The sequence below is a fragment of the Carex rostrata genome, chromosome 20 (genome assembly GCF_964058835.1).
Source record: "Carex rostrata chromosome 20, lpCarRost1.2, whole genome shotgun sequence".
Taxonomy (NCBI): Eukaryota; Viridiplantae; Streptophyta; class Magnoliopsida; order Poales; family Cyperaceae; genus Carex; species Carex rostrata.
The window spans coordinates 2,931,271-2,950,642 of NC_135937.1; the positions used below are offsets into that span (position 1 = coordinate 2,931,271).

General features: G+C 37.3%; 2 protein-coding genes across 3 annotated transcripts; one reads left to right on the plus strand and one right to left on the minus strand.

The window, feature by feature from the left end:
- Positions 1 to 367: 367 nt before the first annotated feature.
- On the plus strand, positions 368 to 3,228 carry TOM6 (translocase of the outer mitochondrial membrane 6). The gene is made up of 3 exons (XM_078322479.1): positions 368 to 490; positions 930 to 1,333; positions 2,918 to 3,228. The coding sequence occupies exons 1-2, from the start codon at positions 368 to 370 to the stop codon at positions 1,317 to 1,319; spliced, it is 513 nt and encodes a 170-aa protein (XP_078178605.1). The 3' UTR covers positions 1,320 to 1,333; positions 2,918 to 3,228.
- Positions 3,229 to 10,199: 6,971 nt separating this feature from the next.
- On the minus strand, positions 10,200 to 16,719 carry LOC144572084 (uncharacterized). Of its 2 annotated transcripts, XM_078321482.1 has the most exons (3): positions 16,216 to 16,719; positions 14,330 to 14,439; positions 10,200 to 13,071 (listed from the first exon to the last, which is right to left on the minus strand). In XM_078321482.1, the coding sequence occupies exon 3, from the start codon at positions 12,526 to 12,528 to the stop codon at positions 11,875 to 11,877; it is 654 nt and encodes a 217-aa protein (XP_078177608.1). In that variant the 5' UTR covers positions 12,529 to 13,071; positions 14,330 to 14,439; positions 16,216 to 16,719; the 3' UTR covers positions 10,200 to 11,874. The 2 variants fall into 2 exon arrangements, with proteins under 2 accessions (XP_078177608.1, XP_078177609.1); XM_078321483.1 differs by lacking the exon at positions 14,330 to 14,439.
- Between the last annotated feature and the right edge of the window lie 2,653 nt (positions 16,720 to 19,372).

Here is a 19,372-nt window from a genome sequence, read left to right on the forward strand (position 1 = left end):
TTTACAAAAACTTGAAACATAAAACACGTTATTTTATAATTATATTATTTTACCGTGCTGCTAGAGTGGAAAAAACGTGCTGTGCTGTGACTTTAGTCTCGTGCCGTAACCAAGTGAACAGTGATCCGTGCCGTAACCAAAATATCAAGCGGTGATCATGGCACGCAAGTCACGTCGTGACTTGCGTGTCGTGTCCAAACGTAACTAGTCACGTTTCTCACATTTAACTATTTTTTCATAATTTAAGTTAGTTATTCAAGATTCACCATTTTATTAAGACCTAACAGTCGTCATTACATGTGACTCGCGTGATTACGTGCCGTGCCGTGCCGTGACCAAAATATCAAGGGATGGTCACGGCACGCGAATGGTCACAGCACGCGAGCGAGTCACGGTACAGAACAGTAACACGTTCCGTGCCGTAACCGTGCCGTTCCGTGATGAAGCCGGCTCCGCCGTGCCATTTTGCCCACACTACGTGCAGCCAAAAGTATGGAAAAATTCAGGCTATGATTGTTCTACTACCCAGTAGCTGATCATCAGAATTTCAAAATTCGATCAAAACAAATTACTGGGGAATCTATGATGTATTTTATCTGCACAGTCAGAAAGGATCCAGTTTTCTTTCTTTCAGGGCGATGCAAAAACTGTACAGTTAAAGCGAGAAATCCAAGATGATTTTTGTCCAATTTGATCGGTTTTTTTTTTCCCGATCAAATAACCAGGTTCCAATTTCATACAGTAAACCAGGTTTCGACCAACAGCAATACGATTTGGGTTGAGCGTATAAAAGAGTTACGATTTATAGAGCTTGTCAATTACGGCCCAAAGCCCAAAATAATCTTAAATTCTATATCCATGAAAGATTGAAAGGGCGACGATCGGGTAAAGATTTTAGCAGATCAGTTTGGTTTTATGCAAAGTCACAGACTATAGAATCAAAACAACGCTACATACGATTAGTGCGCTACTGCGCTGCACAAAGTCAAAACTTCTCCGTTAAAATACTTACCGATGTGATCTGTGCCGTTCAATCCGCACAACGTTCGTTCTTTTGCGCTTTATCCCCTGATGAATCGACCCTTTTTTTAGGTCTAGGGTTTTTGCTCGCCACAAAGGTTTTGTCGTTCAGAGGTAGAAAGAAGCAGATCGAGAAAGAGATGTTTCAGCTTCCGAGGAGGCCGGACAAGGAGACGGCGTACAAGCAGCTGAGAAGCCACCTGACGATCATGGGGTCGTGCATCGCCGTGATCCGTGTCACGCCGTACATCCTCCATTTCCTCACGAAGGAGAAGGAGGAGCTCAAGCTTGAACTCTGATTGCGTCTTTTCAGGTATTTTCCTGTTCTTTTCTATAATACTAATATGAGCTGATTATCTAGGATGATTGCATTGCACGGTCAGACTCATAGGGAAAGTGAAAACTAAACTCGAACTTGGTTTGATCTATTTAGGGTTTATCTTGTTTATTTTCTTGAAGGAAATTAATTAAAGCCTTCTTTAATCTGATTTTAGACAAATTATGTTCTGAAAAACACCAAGTCCACGGTCAATCGATTTCTGTCCTCAGAAGCTAATTTCTATCACTGCCAGACTTATGCCTGAATACTAATTTTATGAAATGGACATAGTTATGGTGCAAAATTACATGCTCCTAAATCTCTGTAGGAAAAATAAAGAGATCAAGATCCAAGCTTTTAAACTCAGTTATAAAGTCTGATGATTAGGGTGTAATATTTCATCTCTTTCTGGCATTGCAATTTAGTATCTAAATATATATCCTGCTATGTATGGATCTGGATAAATAGTTTGTCTTGCATTTAACTTCTTGTGACTTGTGAGGGTTATTTTTTGAAATGAGCAATTTTCCTCATATCGATTGTATATGTTTTTCTCAATTTAAATTTGGTTCTGCTGGATTTCTTGTCACTTAAAACATATGAGGATTCTTTTCATAATATAATAAAAATGGAGCTGTTTTTAGTATTTCTTCATTTTCTTACATTGAATATTTGCATTCTGTTATAGAGTTACATTATCGTATTGAAAACCCTAATAAATAGGTGTCTATCTTTTCTTTCAGAACACAATTTCAATGACAAGAATACTGAGTGTCTTTTATTTTGTTGGTTCATTTGGTTGGTGCTCTTTAGTATATCTGCCTTCAAGAAGAATAGCAGGAATTAGTAAAAAAATGCCTAGTTTGGGTATAATTTGTCACACGATATTGAAGCTAGTACATCTTTCTTCAAAATAAAAGGCAGTGAGTTGGTAAAAAAGGTCTAATTGGGTATAATTGGGCACACAATATTGGAATAATTAAATCTTTCGGTTCTTTTTTATTTTTTATTTTTGTGGTTATTTTATAAGCAACAAAGACTACAATTGGGTTTCATTTCTAGCCTACCCCAACTTGTTTGGGACTAAAGGGTTGGTTGTTGTTGTTATTTTATAAGTCAACAATTTTGTTTGTGTTTTTATTTGGGGTTACGATGACTAAATATGGTCTTAATTGAAGCATGCATCTGAAGTTGCACATGAAAAATTCTGTCTTTTAGGAACTTGGGTACCTCTAATGGAAAATAAAGAATAGTTGCATTCCTGTTTGTAACTGTATCATTACAATAGTAGTGGTAACTTGTCTCCGAAATCATATCTGATGGCATGTGCTGGATTTACAATAGTTGTTTATTTTATTAACCCAAGATTGATTAGGCCTTCCAAATGACTCTAAACCCTACATTGCGGAACAATAGGAAATAAATAGAATCACTGTATTCTGGCCAGTATCCTCATGCTGGATGCGAACTATGGACATTTTATACACCAAAAGAAAACATTATATTCAGTGTTGGGGTTATTTATTTAGTTATTTATAATGTGCAAAATTCTAGTATAACTCTTTCTTTTCTGTACAGGAGGAGAGATATTTGTCAAATATGCAACTGTGATATTCCAGGGGTATATTTGCTGCTACTTGATTTTAGTTGTTTTCTTTTGGTACACATGAGATGTAGGACTTGACTATTGAGCTAGCTTTTTCATTTGTAAGATTTAGTTGTTTGATCTTACTTCCATGCTTAATAATGTGATGTTTGGTCCTGCAATACCTTACGCATAATGATAGAAACATCTGACTGGTGATTTTTGAATCTTGTTTATTTCATTGAAATGTATAACCTGAATATAATGCAAACTGAAAGCAACCTTTTTGAATGTCCCATTATATATTATATCTGTTTGCCAATTGTTTATACCCCTTTATGAAGTTACGTAAAAAGGAGTAATTAGTTGTGATGCGTCAACAAAAAGGGCATATAGCAAAGCATTTGTTGGAAGGATCCATAAATCGAAACAAGGACAAACAACAATGGCTAGGTCTTGGACATCTACCATTGTATCTCTGATGGTTGACTGGCCATACAATCCATTTTGTCATGGAACGAATATCCCATTCATGCATACAATAGATCCTACCAGAGGTAAATTTGGAGATTTGGACAACTTTTTCAGAGATGCCAAAAGATGATACGGATAATAATTCATAGTTTTCTTAAGACTGTTGCTTATATACTGACTAGCTATACTGCATGGAAATCCTGACACCATTCCGTACGAGTAATCTGAAAAAGTTTTAGTTGCTACAGATTGGTATCAAAGTAATTTGCGTATCACTGAGATTTTGTACTCTGTTGTGAATGAACAGGTCGAGTGCACAAAATTAAGGCCAACATTGGGTGTCATTGGCCCGGAAAGCAAGAGTTGCTTAATCTACAAAGGGGGGCTAATAAATAGACACAAAAAAGGGTGGACCTATAATGCAAGACAAATAAATCCTAGTCAATCTTTCTACATATTCTTTCTTTTTACGTATTGCATACATACAGAAAGGAAAAAAGTACTAAACCAAATGAAAGGGAATGATGAGCAATTTTGAACACTTGTGTTTCTTGTTCATCAGGGTCTCTAGTGAGTACCGTAGATCCAGATTGGTGTTGGACGACCACACCACGGATCCCGAGCCCTTGCCAACTAGCAATCAAACCTTAGGAATCATTTTGGTGAAAATTTGTAATCTAAACGAAAACAAATGTTACGAAGACGGACAAAGTTAAACCAGAATCAGAATCAGTGAGCTATGAGGAATTGAGGATTGACAGGTAAGTAATAAATAATCGACCTATAAAAGCTGACTGTTCAAACTTTGTCGATAATTGTTTTAAATTGCAATAAATGTATACTCGGTAGGAAATGCCAACTCTAACAGGAAGCAGATCACCTGTCCCCCGGGTGCAGGAAAACCCTGCCTCCTCAGTCACTGCGGGGTGGGACCGGGTTTAGGGTTTAGAGGTTTAGGATTTAGGATTTAGGTTTTAGGGTTTAGGGTTTAGTGGGTCCACCAACAGTGACTCTGGGAGAAGACGATTCAATCTCGGTGAAGTTTCTGGCTACCAGTCACTGTGTGATTATCATTTATATATTCCTTTAATTCGTTGCAAGTCTATTTTTTTTTTTAATTCCAATGTAGGCGTACACATTAGTTTCAGCGTAGATTATAGGCTACATTATCCTTTCTTAACCGTGTGCATAACATATTAGGCTAGCGTACACACTACTTTCTTCTTTGTATAATTTTTTTTTAGAATAATGATTCATGATCCGTAGCAGCCTTTTTTTAAACAAAAATAAAACTATCCTCTTTTACCAAATACTATACAAAATAATAAAATGGTAATACAAATTGAACTACATGATTATAAGTATATATGTAACATTTTCACTCATCAAGTTTACTTGCGTTTTGTTGTATTCTAAACATTAAACTGAAATAACTGCTAATTGTTATACATGTCTGTCCATAACTACAGTGACTGTTGTTGTGCCACCAAAAAAGTTCGTTAAAATGATTATTGGTATGTCATTGTCTCAATACATAGTTCACATCAATTAGTAGTTTTTTTTTTTGAAAACCTTTGCAGAAGAGTCGTGAGGGGGAATCGAACTCTCGACCTATGCTGACATCTTTTGGATGTTTCATCGTTAAAAAATGATGTTTATCACTAAATTCACTACGATTCGAGAAATTAATCATCTTGATTGACGAATTCATAAATATTATATTTGTGAATTACCTTGAAAATTAGTGATCCATGGTTATTTATTAAGTGTGATCATCAAAATTGATCATTGAAAGAGATATTGTAAGAAAGTGAGAACTTCAGTTCTCAAAAGATTTTTTGTGATTTCTTTGGTGATTTGACGCTTCACAAACCCCTTGCAGAAGCTCTTTTTGTCAAAATTGGCGACGACCTCACTATGTGGAGATTGCTATTGAGATATATGACAAGTTCCGTAGTTACACAACTCAAAATCTCCTTGCAATCAAACGTCTCGTGTCAAGAACTGATTCTCTCACTTCGAATAAAGCAAGAGATGTGTTTTTCACTTTTGTTTCTCTATCTAAAATTATTATATATTATCGAGGAATTTAGATATATTGTGTGTATTGTGGAGAAAGAGATAAAGATTCAGATTGATATATCTCCATTCTATTATTAAGCACGTTGGGTGTCCGATTCTCTAACGGTTACGATTGAAAGATAAAACTTCGGATTAGATCTCAGCCATCCAATTGCATAATTTATCTTGTTTTGATTAAATGCATATGCTTTATGTATAGAAGTCTAAATTTAGTTAAAAACATACTCACCACATGTTCTGTCACACGATACGTTACAATTAAAATTGAATAAACTATGAAATTTAGCGAAATATTTATCTGTTTCCATATTTCTCCTCTTCAATTGAGAAGACACCACATTTCATTTTCTTATTTCTTTGTTTCCTTACTTCTTCTTCATTTCTATACGGATCACTAGAGGTGCTACTTTTACCCGATTACCCGGATCCGATCTGGAACCGAACCAGATCCGACCCGGAACCGACCCGGATCTGATTAATTTGGATAGGGTATGGTTTAAAAAATATAACCGATTAAATTATGGGTATGGGTACAAAATTAATAATTTAATATCCGACCTGGATCCGAACCGGAACCGATACTGTAATGGGTACAAAATTAATAATTTAATTATCCGACCCATAACCGGACCCGACCCGATACCCGTATAAATACCCGATAAAATATATATTAATAACTCTGCATCAAGTTTTGTGTTAGATAATATATTTCAGCTGAGCTATAATTTGATAAAACTTAACCAAATTTATGCTACTGTTTTACACTACTCTTTAATTACATCCTTAACTAGCCCTTTAATTACGCCCTTTAATTTTTGTTCTATATTATACACATGTGACACATGACACATGATTGTCAAATTTATTCTTCCATAACCAGCTTATTTTATACCTTTTTTCTTCTATTACATTCAATTCATAGATTTTTTTGAATTATAGAAAAGGAAATCATCATCTCTAATATTTTACTTTCTAAAAATTATATCTCCTCCATCCTCCTGAATTCAAAAGCTATTAACAAAAAAAACTGAATTCAATATTTTTTGTTACACCATGAGTATTCCAAACAACCAACAACCAACTAATAATTTAGAGTTATTATTTTTATTTTGCTATGTAGCATGATATATTTTATTATTTATAAACATGATTAATAGTATATTTTTTATTTTGCAGTAGTTTTTAATTTATATTGTAATGATTTATTATATGAGATGTTTAAGAAATTATAATTATATTTAAATGTAAATAATTTCTCGAATACTTTGGAGTTGTGACCTATACCCACTCTGGATCCGGAACCGCCCCATATCCGAACCGGACCCGATAATCCACAAACAAGTTACGGGTATCTATCTACCCGGAACCGAAAGACTAGACCCGAAATATCTACGGGTAGATAGGTATCCGGATCCGGACCCGACCCGATTTGAAATAAATAAGTATATGGATCGAAATTTGGACCCGAACACTTTTAGGGTCCGGGTCCAAATATAATAGTACCCGGACCCAACCCGACCCGATAGCACCTCTACGGATCACAATGAAATTTTTTTTTTTATATTTCCTTATTTTTTTTTTGTTTCTATACATATTGTTGTGGGCAATTTAGAATATATTTCCAATATAGAATGTATCAATGTGTGTGTATTCTAAATTGGAAACAAATTAAAGAAGAAAAATAATATAAATTGAAAACAAAGAAGAATATAAATTGCAACGTGTGTGTGAATATATATTTCTCTTATAATATGTATGTGTGTGTAAATATATATCCTATACATATACACGATAACACTTTTTATTTATATTTTTTGATATCATATTATATGTCGATATTGAATTGTTGTACGATATTTGATTTTAGATTTGAATCAAGCTATTATTTGATATCATTGGAACTTAAAAAATAAAGAATCATCACATTATCAAATTGTTATCAGAGATCACGATTAAAGTTAATTAAAAATACATAATCATATAAATTTTCTATTAACATGTATCTTAATTTTTGGATAATTTTTATTTTCATTGATATATTTTTTTCCTTATAATATGTTTCCGTTGCAACGCACGGGTATGATACTAGTAACTTGAATATATTTGAATGAAACAATGCATTCTAATAAGTTCAAACTTAAAGTGCATACACATTAAAATCCAAAGAAGGGTATATGAGGAAAAACATGTCATATTTTAAAATTTGAAAAATAAAATAATAATTATTATAGCATATATAGCAATAGCTAAACGATTGAGATAATTAATCTACAGTAGACTACAAGGGTTATAGCTGCATTTTCCTAACTTCTTTTTCAATCAGGTCGTATTTAAAGTTTGCAAACAAATCATTACAGAGCAATAGCAATAGTGGACTATGATTTTTTATCTAAAAAGTATAAAAGGTATGCTACCTGTGCAAGTCTAAGTGGAACAATTGAGGACCATTGACCATCGTTCCCTGACAACGGGAAGCAGAACTCAAATTAAATTAGCAAAAGTCGGCCACCAGACAGAGAAAGTGCGCGGACCATAATTCCGTCCTTTTGGCATAAAGATTCCCTTCTTAACTTGATGAACGATAAAGTTTCCATTCGTTGCAGGGTTCTCCTGGACCGACTTTAAATTTTAAAAGAAATTGGGTTTTGTTTTGAACAAATTTCATTAAAGTCGGATCTAAACCGTTCTATATATATGTTAATAAATATTGAACGGCTCCATAAATTTAAACTGATCGTGGAAATTTAAATATTGATAGATTTAGGTTCAGCTTTAGATAAGACGTAGTCTAAAATCTTTTGAACAAAATCCAACCCATTTAAAATTTCTATTTGTTGTGTAGGTTTATGAGTAGGATTTGGTTTTTGAAGGTTGGATTTACCATTTGTTAGGCATTGACTAAGATAGGACTGTTATAGTTCAAATTAATTAGCGGTCATATCAGATTTTATTGTCAGATCGGGTTTTGTATCAGCAAGTATCATAATTAATGTCCAATTGAGACAATCCCGGATGGGTTATGGGTCACCACGATTACAGAACTGGTGAATATACCCTCTGACATCCGATCAACACCGAATACCTTCTTCTTTTTCGGCAGTTTATCTCACTTGATCCGATTATTTGCAGCATCGACATATTACAGCCTGTTCGGCCATTCACTGTTTCTGTGGGAAAAAAAAATTCACTCAGAGTGAATTATTTTTTCTCATACACACAGTTTTTCGGCCATTCAAATTGAATCTGTTCTTGTTCCCACCTGATAGTCGAACAGGACCTACAAAAATGGTATCAAATGGAGATGGATGACTTCTGGTGTTTCTCTTGTGCATACGCATATAGAACAATGCACCACAGGAGAGGACGAGGGGATTTCAGCAATATGGAAATTGAAGGTCCCGGTAAAAATCAAGATATTCATTTTGGTTAATGCCAGCTAACAAGATTTTAACACAAGATTTTCTTATATATCGGGGATGCACCATTCAAGTGGGATGCCAATTGTGCGTGTCCTTAGCCAGTGGCGAAGTCCGGATTTTTGCTAGAAGTCGACAAAAATATTTATAGTGCAACTAAATAGGAGAATGTATATGTTGCAAAAAAAAAAAAATTTAACATAACAAAAATTATAAAATCAATCAAAATAAATAAGAAGTCAAGATAATCGAAAAGAACATCAAAGATTTCAACTCAATCAAAAATTTATAACAAATTTTTTTTTATATATCATTATATCATTAATCAGTGTCAAATTTAAATTAAACAACAGAGCTATAGAAGCATTACAATAAATTGGGTGTTTTCCAAATGGTTCTGTGATTTATAACTCATCTATAATTTAGACTAGATAAAAAAAAGAACAAAATCTATTATTTTTTTGTAAAATAGACATTTTTATCCACTATAAACAGTTACTTTGAAGTTAATTCATATCTAAGCACCCTTCTCTATTTTTCTTTTCAACTATTTTATTTGCAAACATTATCACTGTTTCTATTTGAAAAACATAACAACCTAGAATAATTTCTTAATTAGGTTATCTTTGGATTTTGCTAAACTCCAGTTATATCAAGCCAGCTATGAATGTACAAATTATACATGGAATTGGTATAAAGTTCAAGAGCGTACCAGTACCAGTCATGGGCTCACAGCCATTCATGAAAGTAAAAATTAGAGTAATTTTTTAACTTCATCTCTGATTTGCCTCTAGTGGTACGACCCTTACCAAGTTGGTACGGCCAGGCCGCACCAACCTGGTATGACCAAGCCGTATGGGGCTTGGTACGGGTAGGCCGCACCACTCTTGTAAGGGCCGTACTGGTTTACCAGAACAGAGCTTACAAGTTCGAGTTGATGCATTTCTTGCTGGTACCTCGTATTAAACTCTTGATAAAGGTTCAATTGACCATACCTAAGGTTCCTAAACCTCAACTCTCGTTTGTTGGTTCAAGATCTAAGTTTTGGATTCAATTCTTCACCTTCTAGGGTTTCTAAACCTCAACTCTCGTGTTTTGGTCCAGATCCTCTAGTTGATTGATTGGAGATCTAAGGTAACCTCTAATCTGTCGATTAGAGGAGAATTCAACCTTTCGGCTTCAATTCGATCAAGTCTACCTAAAGGGATTGGTTTGGTTGAGAGAAGGCAATGGTCACATGACCTTGTTAGGGTTGATCTACCACTATAGGCACACCACATGCAATCACAGCAACACAAAGCAATCAAGACAAGCAAATTCACAATCAAATCAATCACAAGAGTTCATACAAGATCCAAATCAAGAAAAGCAACACAAATCAAGAAAATCCATCTACAAACCCTAGAAACGAAAGTCTACTACTCACAAGTCATGGATCTGTCCAGATATACAAGAAAAGAGATAGAGAAAGTCATGAAAGAACTAGATTGAAGATCGGGAATGGAGAAGGTGTAGATCCGTCGATTCTCGCCTCTTCCTCTTCCTTGATCTTCTCTTCTTGCTCCTTTGCTCTCTTTCTCTCTTTCACTGAGCTCTCAATCTGGAATGAAGTGGAATCCTCGAAAATGGAGAGATCCCCCGCTATATATAGCCTCTGCCAAGATTTGAATTCTGTCAGGCGGCACCTATGTACGGCCCGTACCAATTTGGTACGGCCAGGCCGTACAAGGTGGGAAGAAGGCTGAAACGGCCAAGTTTGGTACAGGCCGTACCAAGTTTGGTAAGGGCCGTACCAAGGTGTCCAAAAACGCCGTTTCTTCGTGTATTTTGCTCCAATCCTGCAGAAAACAAACAAACTCTCAGCAGTACCAAATTCTAAGAATATATCAATGAAATGCACATGGTTTTGACAATTTGGAACATGAATTTGGTATGAAATCAAGTCAAATATAGGCTAAATATGCGAGGTATCAAATTCCCCCAAGATAAACCTTTGCTTGCCCTCAAGCAAACAGATTCAAACTTGGGTTTGAGGCTAGACTACTAAACCTAAATGCTATTACAAATCTAATTGTAAAAACTTACGTGAATCTGCTATGGTTAAGAATTTCTAGAATCATTTCAGTTGTAACTTGGACATTTCTTTATAAACCTTAATTCACTCCACCAATTGGTCAATTGGACTTCATATTTTGAGATGCTTTTAATGATTGTAAAGACTACATAATTAGGTTTGATCGAAACAATTTTATTCTTTTACCGAGCCTATGCTTTTATTCATATTGATTTTCAACTTCCCCCAAGCTTGAAACAAACTCAGGCAAGAAAATTGCGAACGATGTGTGTTGGTATATGCAAAAATTATTTTTTTGTTAATTAAAAAATTTTATTTTGGGAGACGAGCTCAAAGGCGCCCAATAGGACTTATTGCCAGTACTCTTATTTTCTCCATCTCTTTTTTATTTTTTTTTATTTTTTATTTTTATTTTTTATTTTTTATTTTTTTAGACAAGCAAATACCATGAATACACACATCCATTGGTATTCATTCATACCAACGGATATTCCAAAATTTCTCAATTGAACATCTCAATTCCTAAAAATATATTTTCAGTTTATTCAAATAATTTTGCTCGATGCAATTCTAAATTTTTCATCTTTTTCAATCATTAAAAACATCTCAACGTAAGCAGTTCAATAACCAATCATGGGTTAGTTCCAATTCATTCAGGGCTATCCTAATTACAACCAGAAATGTTTCAAAGTTACTCTAAATTCTAACAGTTCACGCAAATTTTCACCTAATAATGCAAGAAAATACGAAAAAAAATACAAGTAAAAATAACGATAAAGTAAACATGACCTACATGCAAATGTCTCCCCCCCCAAGCTTGTCCTGAGCATTGTCCTCAATGCTTCAAGACATAAAGATAAAGAAAATGTAACAGCTCGGGTAAAGGAAAGCGAACCTGAGAAGTCTAGGGTGGTGGTGGGTCAGGCCAGTGACCGTGGTCCATGAAGAAACGCCAGTCAGTCATCTGTCGCTCCATACGCTGAATACTCAGGGCCTGCTGAGCGACATTGGCCCGAATATCGAAAATAGCGTCCCCCTGAGCGGCCTGCGTCTCCTGAATGGCGAGCTGAGACTCGAGCAAGCCGGACTGAGTCTCCTGGATGGCCCGCTGCGAGGCCTGAATGGAGATCTGGGTGGCCTGCATGGAGGAGATGAGGGCGTACATCTCGCGCATGGTAGGCTCATGAGAGGGACCAGCTGAGGAAGTGGATGGGCCAGCCTGATATGTGGAAGTGGATGGGCCAGGCTGGAAAGTGGAAGGTCCAGCACCGAAGGTGGAAGGTCCAGCACCAAATGAGGAAAGGCCTGCAGCAGGAGAAGGGAAAGGTCCCTGCGGAGAGAAGAGAGGGACCTGACCAGGAGAGGGAGGCATCTGGAGTGGAGAGTGAGGAGTCATATGCTCATCCTGATCCTGAACGGGAATGTCGAGCATCTCCACATCGTCCGTGGGTGGTGGTGGTGGTGGTGGAGGTGGTGCGGGGCCCTGCTGGATACGAGGGGGACGGGTGAACAGCCAGGTGCTCCGGTCGTCAAAGGAGAGAGTGACCGGGAAGGGCATGACATAGCTGGCCTGGTCGCCGAGGCGCCATGCCCAAACACCTCGTCCATCACGTGCTGCGGCTGGCTGGATGAACTTGTAGCTGTGCAAGGCCGTCAGAGTGAAATAACGGGGGCCCTTGCACTCCTCATCTCCGATGATCTGGACACCCAGTCGCTCGGCAATGAGTGTCACACCCCAAACCAGGAATTCTGGATTAAGGTGTGATCAACCTCGCCTCGTGCTTAATTAATCATTAAGCACGCAAGGCTAATCATAAATAATAAATCAAACAGCAGCGGAAGCAAAATAATATAAATATCAAGCATCAGTCACATAACAAATAAATAAACATACACATACATAACATATAATTCGATCCATCTCGGATCCAAATAACACCATCTATAGAAGGGGATACATGATCTATCGAGCCCGTATATATAACACAGGAAATACGGGACTCGTAAACCTAATCAAAAGCCTAATCCTAACTAGGTCAAGTGGTGTGGCCCTCGGGGACAGCTCCTGACATCTCCAACTGCGGACCGCCAGAACCTGTACCTAAAACCCACGAAACAACTTGTGGGTGAGCGACGAATCGCCCAGTATGTGACCCAGAATTATCCCCTCAGGGATCCTCTACGGTCAAAACACTTTTATTATTTATAAAATGAATACAATTAAAAATATGCACATGTGTGAACCTATAATAATATCTAATAGAATTTATAGTAATTTTCAGTGATGCCATGATGCGATTATTCTATTATGCCAACATGCAAAATAAACCCAAAGTAAAATCAAAGTATAATATTGGATAGAAATCAAGTCGGAATCCAGTACACCTCGCACTGTGTGCCCAAATACAATAATAATAATAATAATATGGATGAAGTAATCACCCCGTGCCGTGCCAATAGGATCAAAGAAATCCAAACAATATAATCCAAGGACTGTGATCAGAGTGCAATGATACACGTTGCCTAGTGACATCGAGCATTGCTCCACAAGATAATAGCACACTAGCCGATGGTTATATCAAATCCAATGTGTCATCTCGCCTAACGATTCATCACCCAAACATATCCAATAGGAGAAATCATACAATGCAAGTCGTAAAAAGTTAATCTCTTCCCTCATGAGCAGGAGAGAACTCTACCGTCCGGCCAGACCAATAGGATCAGGGGCTCGTCGACCCCGTGCATCAAGGCTCGTCGACCTTATGCACTTGCACATCATTCCTCAAGGCCTGCACTAGCCTTGGGAACTTCCGTTCTAGGCAAAGTAGCTCCTAATGTAGGGAAGGAATAAATTCCCGAATCGTATCGTGCCACAGAACTCGAGATCGGAACTGCTCACGTCAAATAGTAAAATGATCGAAAAATATATATATAATCAAGTTATACATATAATATATTCCTAAAGCCATCCAAGGATCAAGTGACCCTCAGCTCAGTGGCTATCGGGCCGTCCCATGCCAAGTGACACCAAGACGGAACGAAGTCACTCGGCTCTGCTCAGCTCTCACCAATGCATGCGTATGCATGTAAAATAATAATATAGTCTTTTACGAGAAGAAGACAGCTAATAACCTAATATTCTAATAAGGTATATATATAATATTATTTAATTACTCTACTCTTAAAATACAGTAAATTCGAGTTTTTCAGGGTTTATGCAATTTTACCTACAGTGCAGAAAGGATAAACATGCTCTAAAGTTTTAATGCAATTACTTAAAAATAAAGTGCGGATGTCAGGTCAGATGGATCGACTGGTAAGAGTACGCCCACGAAAAGAATAATTCAGATATCCCACACCTGAGGGGGCTGGAGTCTCTGTCGCTAAAAATCAGCGTGCTCCACGTATGCTCCGATCTGCGGGTCAGTCGGATCGGCCCACGGGTCGGACTCGTACGGAGTCGACTGATCTGTGATCACGTAATTTAAACTAATTAAAATCTATGCTAATTTATTATAACCCTCGTCCCAGTTAATTGTGCAATTCAATTTCTCGATTAGTTCGATTTTATAAAATTACCGATTCAGTCAGTCTGACCGATCCGGTTAGGCATATATTAATTATTTAATTTCATGTCATCGAGCTTAGCGTTAATCTTAATTTCTTTATAAGTTCGTCAGATATTGATCATTCACTTTGATCTAATTTAATCTAATTTAATCCTAAATTAATTTATATATTTAATAATTTAATTTGAAGATATATTGCTTGTAGAAATTCAAATGTCGAATTATTTGTAAATAAAAATAATTGTTCGAGAGCTACGGTAAATTAGCGGGTTTTACTTAACTAATATATTCTAATTGCCTATCTACTTTGATTTATTTTAAACGGACTACAATTAATTTTAATTGATCAAAATTCGGTTTCGAAAGTAAATTTATAATCAAAAATCTCTAATGCGAATATTTTAATAAAAATATATTGATTGTATGGTCATTGCAATTTTTATAATCCGTTTTACTATAGTTTAGTTATTTTATATTCTAGATGTATAATTCTTTTATAAAATTTTAAAAACAGAACCTTTAATTATTGTACGCGTTTTCTAATTAATTTATTCCTAAGTCGCGAAATTCGTTATTTTTATAACTAAATTAATTTCTACGTTTAATTAGTCGTTTCGAATCTATGTCCAATAAATACTTTCCGTTGCTAAATAAATTGGTCCTTTAATAATTAATAACGAATTTTTGTACAAGTTCGAAAAATGTTTAAAAGAGTTATTTTAACTTTAAAAACTTTTTATAAAACTTTTATTTTAGTTTAATGTGTTGGGTGTTTTAATTTGTCAATTATCAATTCATTAAAAATACTCGGTAACACATTTGATAATTGATCTAAGTAATTTTTCATAAGTTGTATACAAGTATGGTATAAATAGCTATGTATATTTATAGGTCTTATAATTTCCAAAAAAGTATATAATTGAAATCATACAACGCATTATTATTGGTTTATATACTAAGTTAAGTCATAGGGTTATGTTATTGTAGTGTCAGTCATGTTATGGTTATAAGTTGTCTACATAGCTCCAATAACCTAGTGTTGATTACTTTAAAAGTCAATAAATGTGTAATATTCAAGTTGCATTGCCACCAGTAGTTAGATACGATTTCTTCATTTTTATTCAACTTAAAGAAGATAGTTAGGTAATAATTAATAATACCTCATATGCTTAATTCCATATGAATGGTTTACAAGTGCATTAGTTGCAATCTATATGCATTCCTATTTGTCATTTATAGCCTATTAGTTTTAGTTGCAACTAATACGTTAACTATACCTTATCATAAGTATTATCCTTTTAACAATTACACTTTATTTTCCCTTTTCTTTTTATTATTTTAAGAATATCATGTATCATCTATAATTTTAAAAACAAACTTACAACTTCTCTACTAACAACGAGGCATTAATTTAGAAGTACATCTAACACTAAGATTTCTAATTCCGGTCATTTAAGCAGTGGTGCAAATTGTAGATTATTACAACCAAGAAACATAATTTACCATTTTACAATTTAGTCCTCTAATTTTAGGAAAAATTTCACAAGTCAAGAATTCAATCGGGTCGGGAAAATCAACAACCCGCACCCGAAAATTAGCAAATTCACATCTTACAACATTTAATCGACTCGTCAAGGCATAATTTAAGAATTTAGAAGTGAAATTTCAGAATTTACCCGAAGGAGAGAAGGTCGAAAGAAAGTGGCCGGTTCCGAGGGTTTCGCCTCGCGGCCGTCTCGATCAGGAACAAGCAAACACCAAGGCAACCACAGAAATCACCCGTAAGCAGCAACGAAAAACCCCCAAATTCTAGGGTTTTCGGATTCTCACAAATCAGAAGCAAAATGTGAAAAAGAGAGAGGAATCAGTTGGAAGAGGGGGGGGGGGTCTATGGGTCAGAGAGAGAAGAGAGGGAGGTTTTCGTGGTGGAGCTTCGGGTCGGCGAGAGGTGAGGGTGACCGGCTAGGGTTTTCATGGAAGGGGAAGAGGGAGGCGGAAAAGAGACAGGGAGGGGGCGGTGCTGGTGGGGTTTCATGGACCGAGGGAGAGAGGAGAGAGTAGGGCGGGGTTGGTGGGCTCGGCGACGAGGAGGAGGGGAGGAGGGGCGGAGCAGAGAGGGGGGGTTGGGTTTGGCGTAAGAAGAAAGGAGGGGAGGGGGTCTGCGTAGGAAGAAAGCAGAGGGGGGGGGGGGTTTCACGGGCTCACACAGAGAGGAAAGGGAAAAGAGATATTAAGAAGGAGGGGTCTGCTTTAAGATCCGTGCTACTGGTATTTGAACGGTTCAGAAATTTCAGAATAGATTCAACCATCCAATTAGGAAGAAAAGGGCTTTGAATTGAACCATTATCGGGACTGCGTTCAACAGAAATTTTTGTACTAATCCTTCGCACATCATTCATGGTAATTTATAAACTAAATCATAGTTTTAGATATTTCGATTTAACCATCTACATTATTTGAATAAATTATTTCAATTGTAGCATGTGACAAGATTAGAGTATATATATGTATATGTATGTATGTATATATGTATATGTATGTATGTATGTATATATATGTATGTATGTATGTATGTATGTATATATATGTATGTATGTATGTATATATATGTATGTATGTATGTATGTATATATATGTATATGTATGTATATATATATATGTATATTTATAAAAAATTTGATTATAATCACATCATAATAATTTGTCATTTAAACTATAGATTTAACATTTGTTCAAAAATTACCTCCTTTAATTTAGAATTCAAAACGAGGCTTCGTGAAATTTTATAATTTAATTCGTACGAAAAATTCATATATTTATTCTCCTAATTAGAGCTCTATTTATTTATTTCTTTACACGAATCATATTTTATTTTATTTTCTCAATTTTTAGGACTTGTAGGACTTTTCGATTTAAGAATCTCTCGGACGATTATAAAATTATTATATGTTCTATATTTTATTTTATTTTTAAATCTCTAAATTTTAATATACATAATTTCATACATTACTTATATTTCGAAATTTTAGATTCGTTTTAGTTAGTCAGAAAATTTCTGAACGATCGTTAAGTTAATTAAAAAAATTTATTTAAGCCAAATGATCGTTTTAGTAATTTAATTATATTTTAGAATTTCGGAATATAACAATGAGCGTGACATAGGCGGAGATAGAGACAATGCCACCAACCTTGGTGGCACGCTGGAGACCGAGCCAGTGGTGGATCATGGCGAGCATCAGATCGGGCCGCTCGAGCGCGTCGTCAGGGCGCAGCATATGATCCAGCAACTGCAGATCCTCGACATTAGCACGGGTCATCGTCTCACCACGTGCAAAGAAGGTGCCGCCGAGGATCCGCAGTATACAGTGGAGGACGGGATGTGGGACATTCAGCTGCTTGAACTCCGGATTGAATGCAGAGCCCGCTTTCCTGCCAGAGATCAACTCCCAGAAGTGGTTGCGATCCAGATCGTCAGCGAATGAGAGGGAGTCCGTCGTCGGGTTTGGTGCAAAACCAAACCACTCGCGCAACTGGGAGAGCCAAACACGGTGAACCCCCTGACGAAGGCGGAACTTGATGTATGGAATATCCTTCTTGTTATATCGAAGCTCCAGAGAGGAGAGGAACTCAAGGGTGAGACCCGAGTATCCTCTCTGGGCGATGCTCCAGAAGGAAGAGGATATCCCAATCCGACCAGTGAGACGTAGAAACTCCTGGTCAAGTCCCAGAGTCTGGAGGGCCGAGAAGTCTACGATCCTCGTATTGGCGAACTTTCTCTGACGGAGGGTCTGGTGGAACTGCGCTGCGCGCTGGGTGGAGTCAGAGACACCCTCATCAGTGCCGTAGGAGTCGGAGGCGTGGTCACTGGAGGGTGTACCAGAAGGCTGGTAGGATGGGCTCTCGTGCCCACCTCCAGAACCGGCCTGAGAGGCACTCCTAGACGAGGACTCTCCTCCATCCCGAGACTGCGATGCGCTCCTGGAGCTACTCCGGCCGGAGAGACGAGATGATGTGGGGCCAGAAGCGGAGGGGACGGAGGACTCAGAATCAGACCCGGAAGGAGTGGGGGTGTGCGAGAGTTGCCGACGCATCTCGCGAAGACGCTCTTGACGTTCTTGTTGAGCGTATTTGCGTTGACGTTCTGTGTACGGGTCGGACATGTACGTCTCACACAAGACCTAAGCAGATGGAGGCCTGACTGGACTGGTACGGGTGGGGTGTACAAGTCTGGTACGGGTAGGCCGGACGTAATCAGGTACGGCCAGGCCGCACAAAGTGGTACGGGTAGGCCGTACAGAACTTGGTACAGGCTGTACCGGACTTTGGCACAGGCCGTACAAACAGGTACCAACATCAGATTGGTAAAGTTAGTGCTTATAATCCTCAAACCATGTACATAACACAGAAATTGGTCATTAAAATGGGATTGGTATGTACTGGTACAAGTGCTGGTACTGGTACGGGTCGTACAACCTGGTACGGGTAGGCCATACCAGAGTTAGGGTTGGCAGAAAAATGACAGAACCGTTTATGGAAAGGAAGGGAACAACGAAAATGGAAATGGTGACAAAAAAAATGGAAAAGAAAAAGAAAGAGAAGACAACTTACTCGAAGAGAGACGGGGTGCGGCCTTCACTGGTACGGGTTGTACTGGTGCGGGGCCGTACGGGAGAAACGGAGGCGGCAGGGAAGGAAGAGAGCAGGCAGAGAGGAGAAGGAGAAGTTGGTGCGCGGCAGGAAGAAGAGAGAAAGAGGAGAAGTGTGGCAGAGAGAGAGAGAAGGAGAGAGAAAAAGAGAAGATACGGCGAAGGGGTGCGGGGGGGGGGGGGGTTT

Bases quoted from the DNA above. Each gene is read 5' to 3' on its own strand.
- TOM6 (XM_078322479.1), top strand. From the start codon at position 368: ATGGTCACAGCACGCGAGCGAGTCACGGTACAGAACAGTAACACGTTC. The intron at 491-929 runs GTATGGAAAAAT...GCAAAGTCACAG, and splicing joins CACACTACGTGCAGCCAAAA to ACTATAGAATCAAAACAACG.
- LOC144572084 (XM_078321483.1), bottom strand. From the start codon at position 12,528: ATGCCCTTCCCGGTCACTCTCTCCTTTGACGACCGGAGCACCTGGCTG.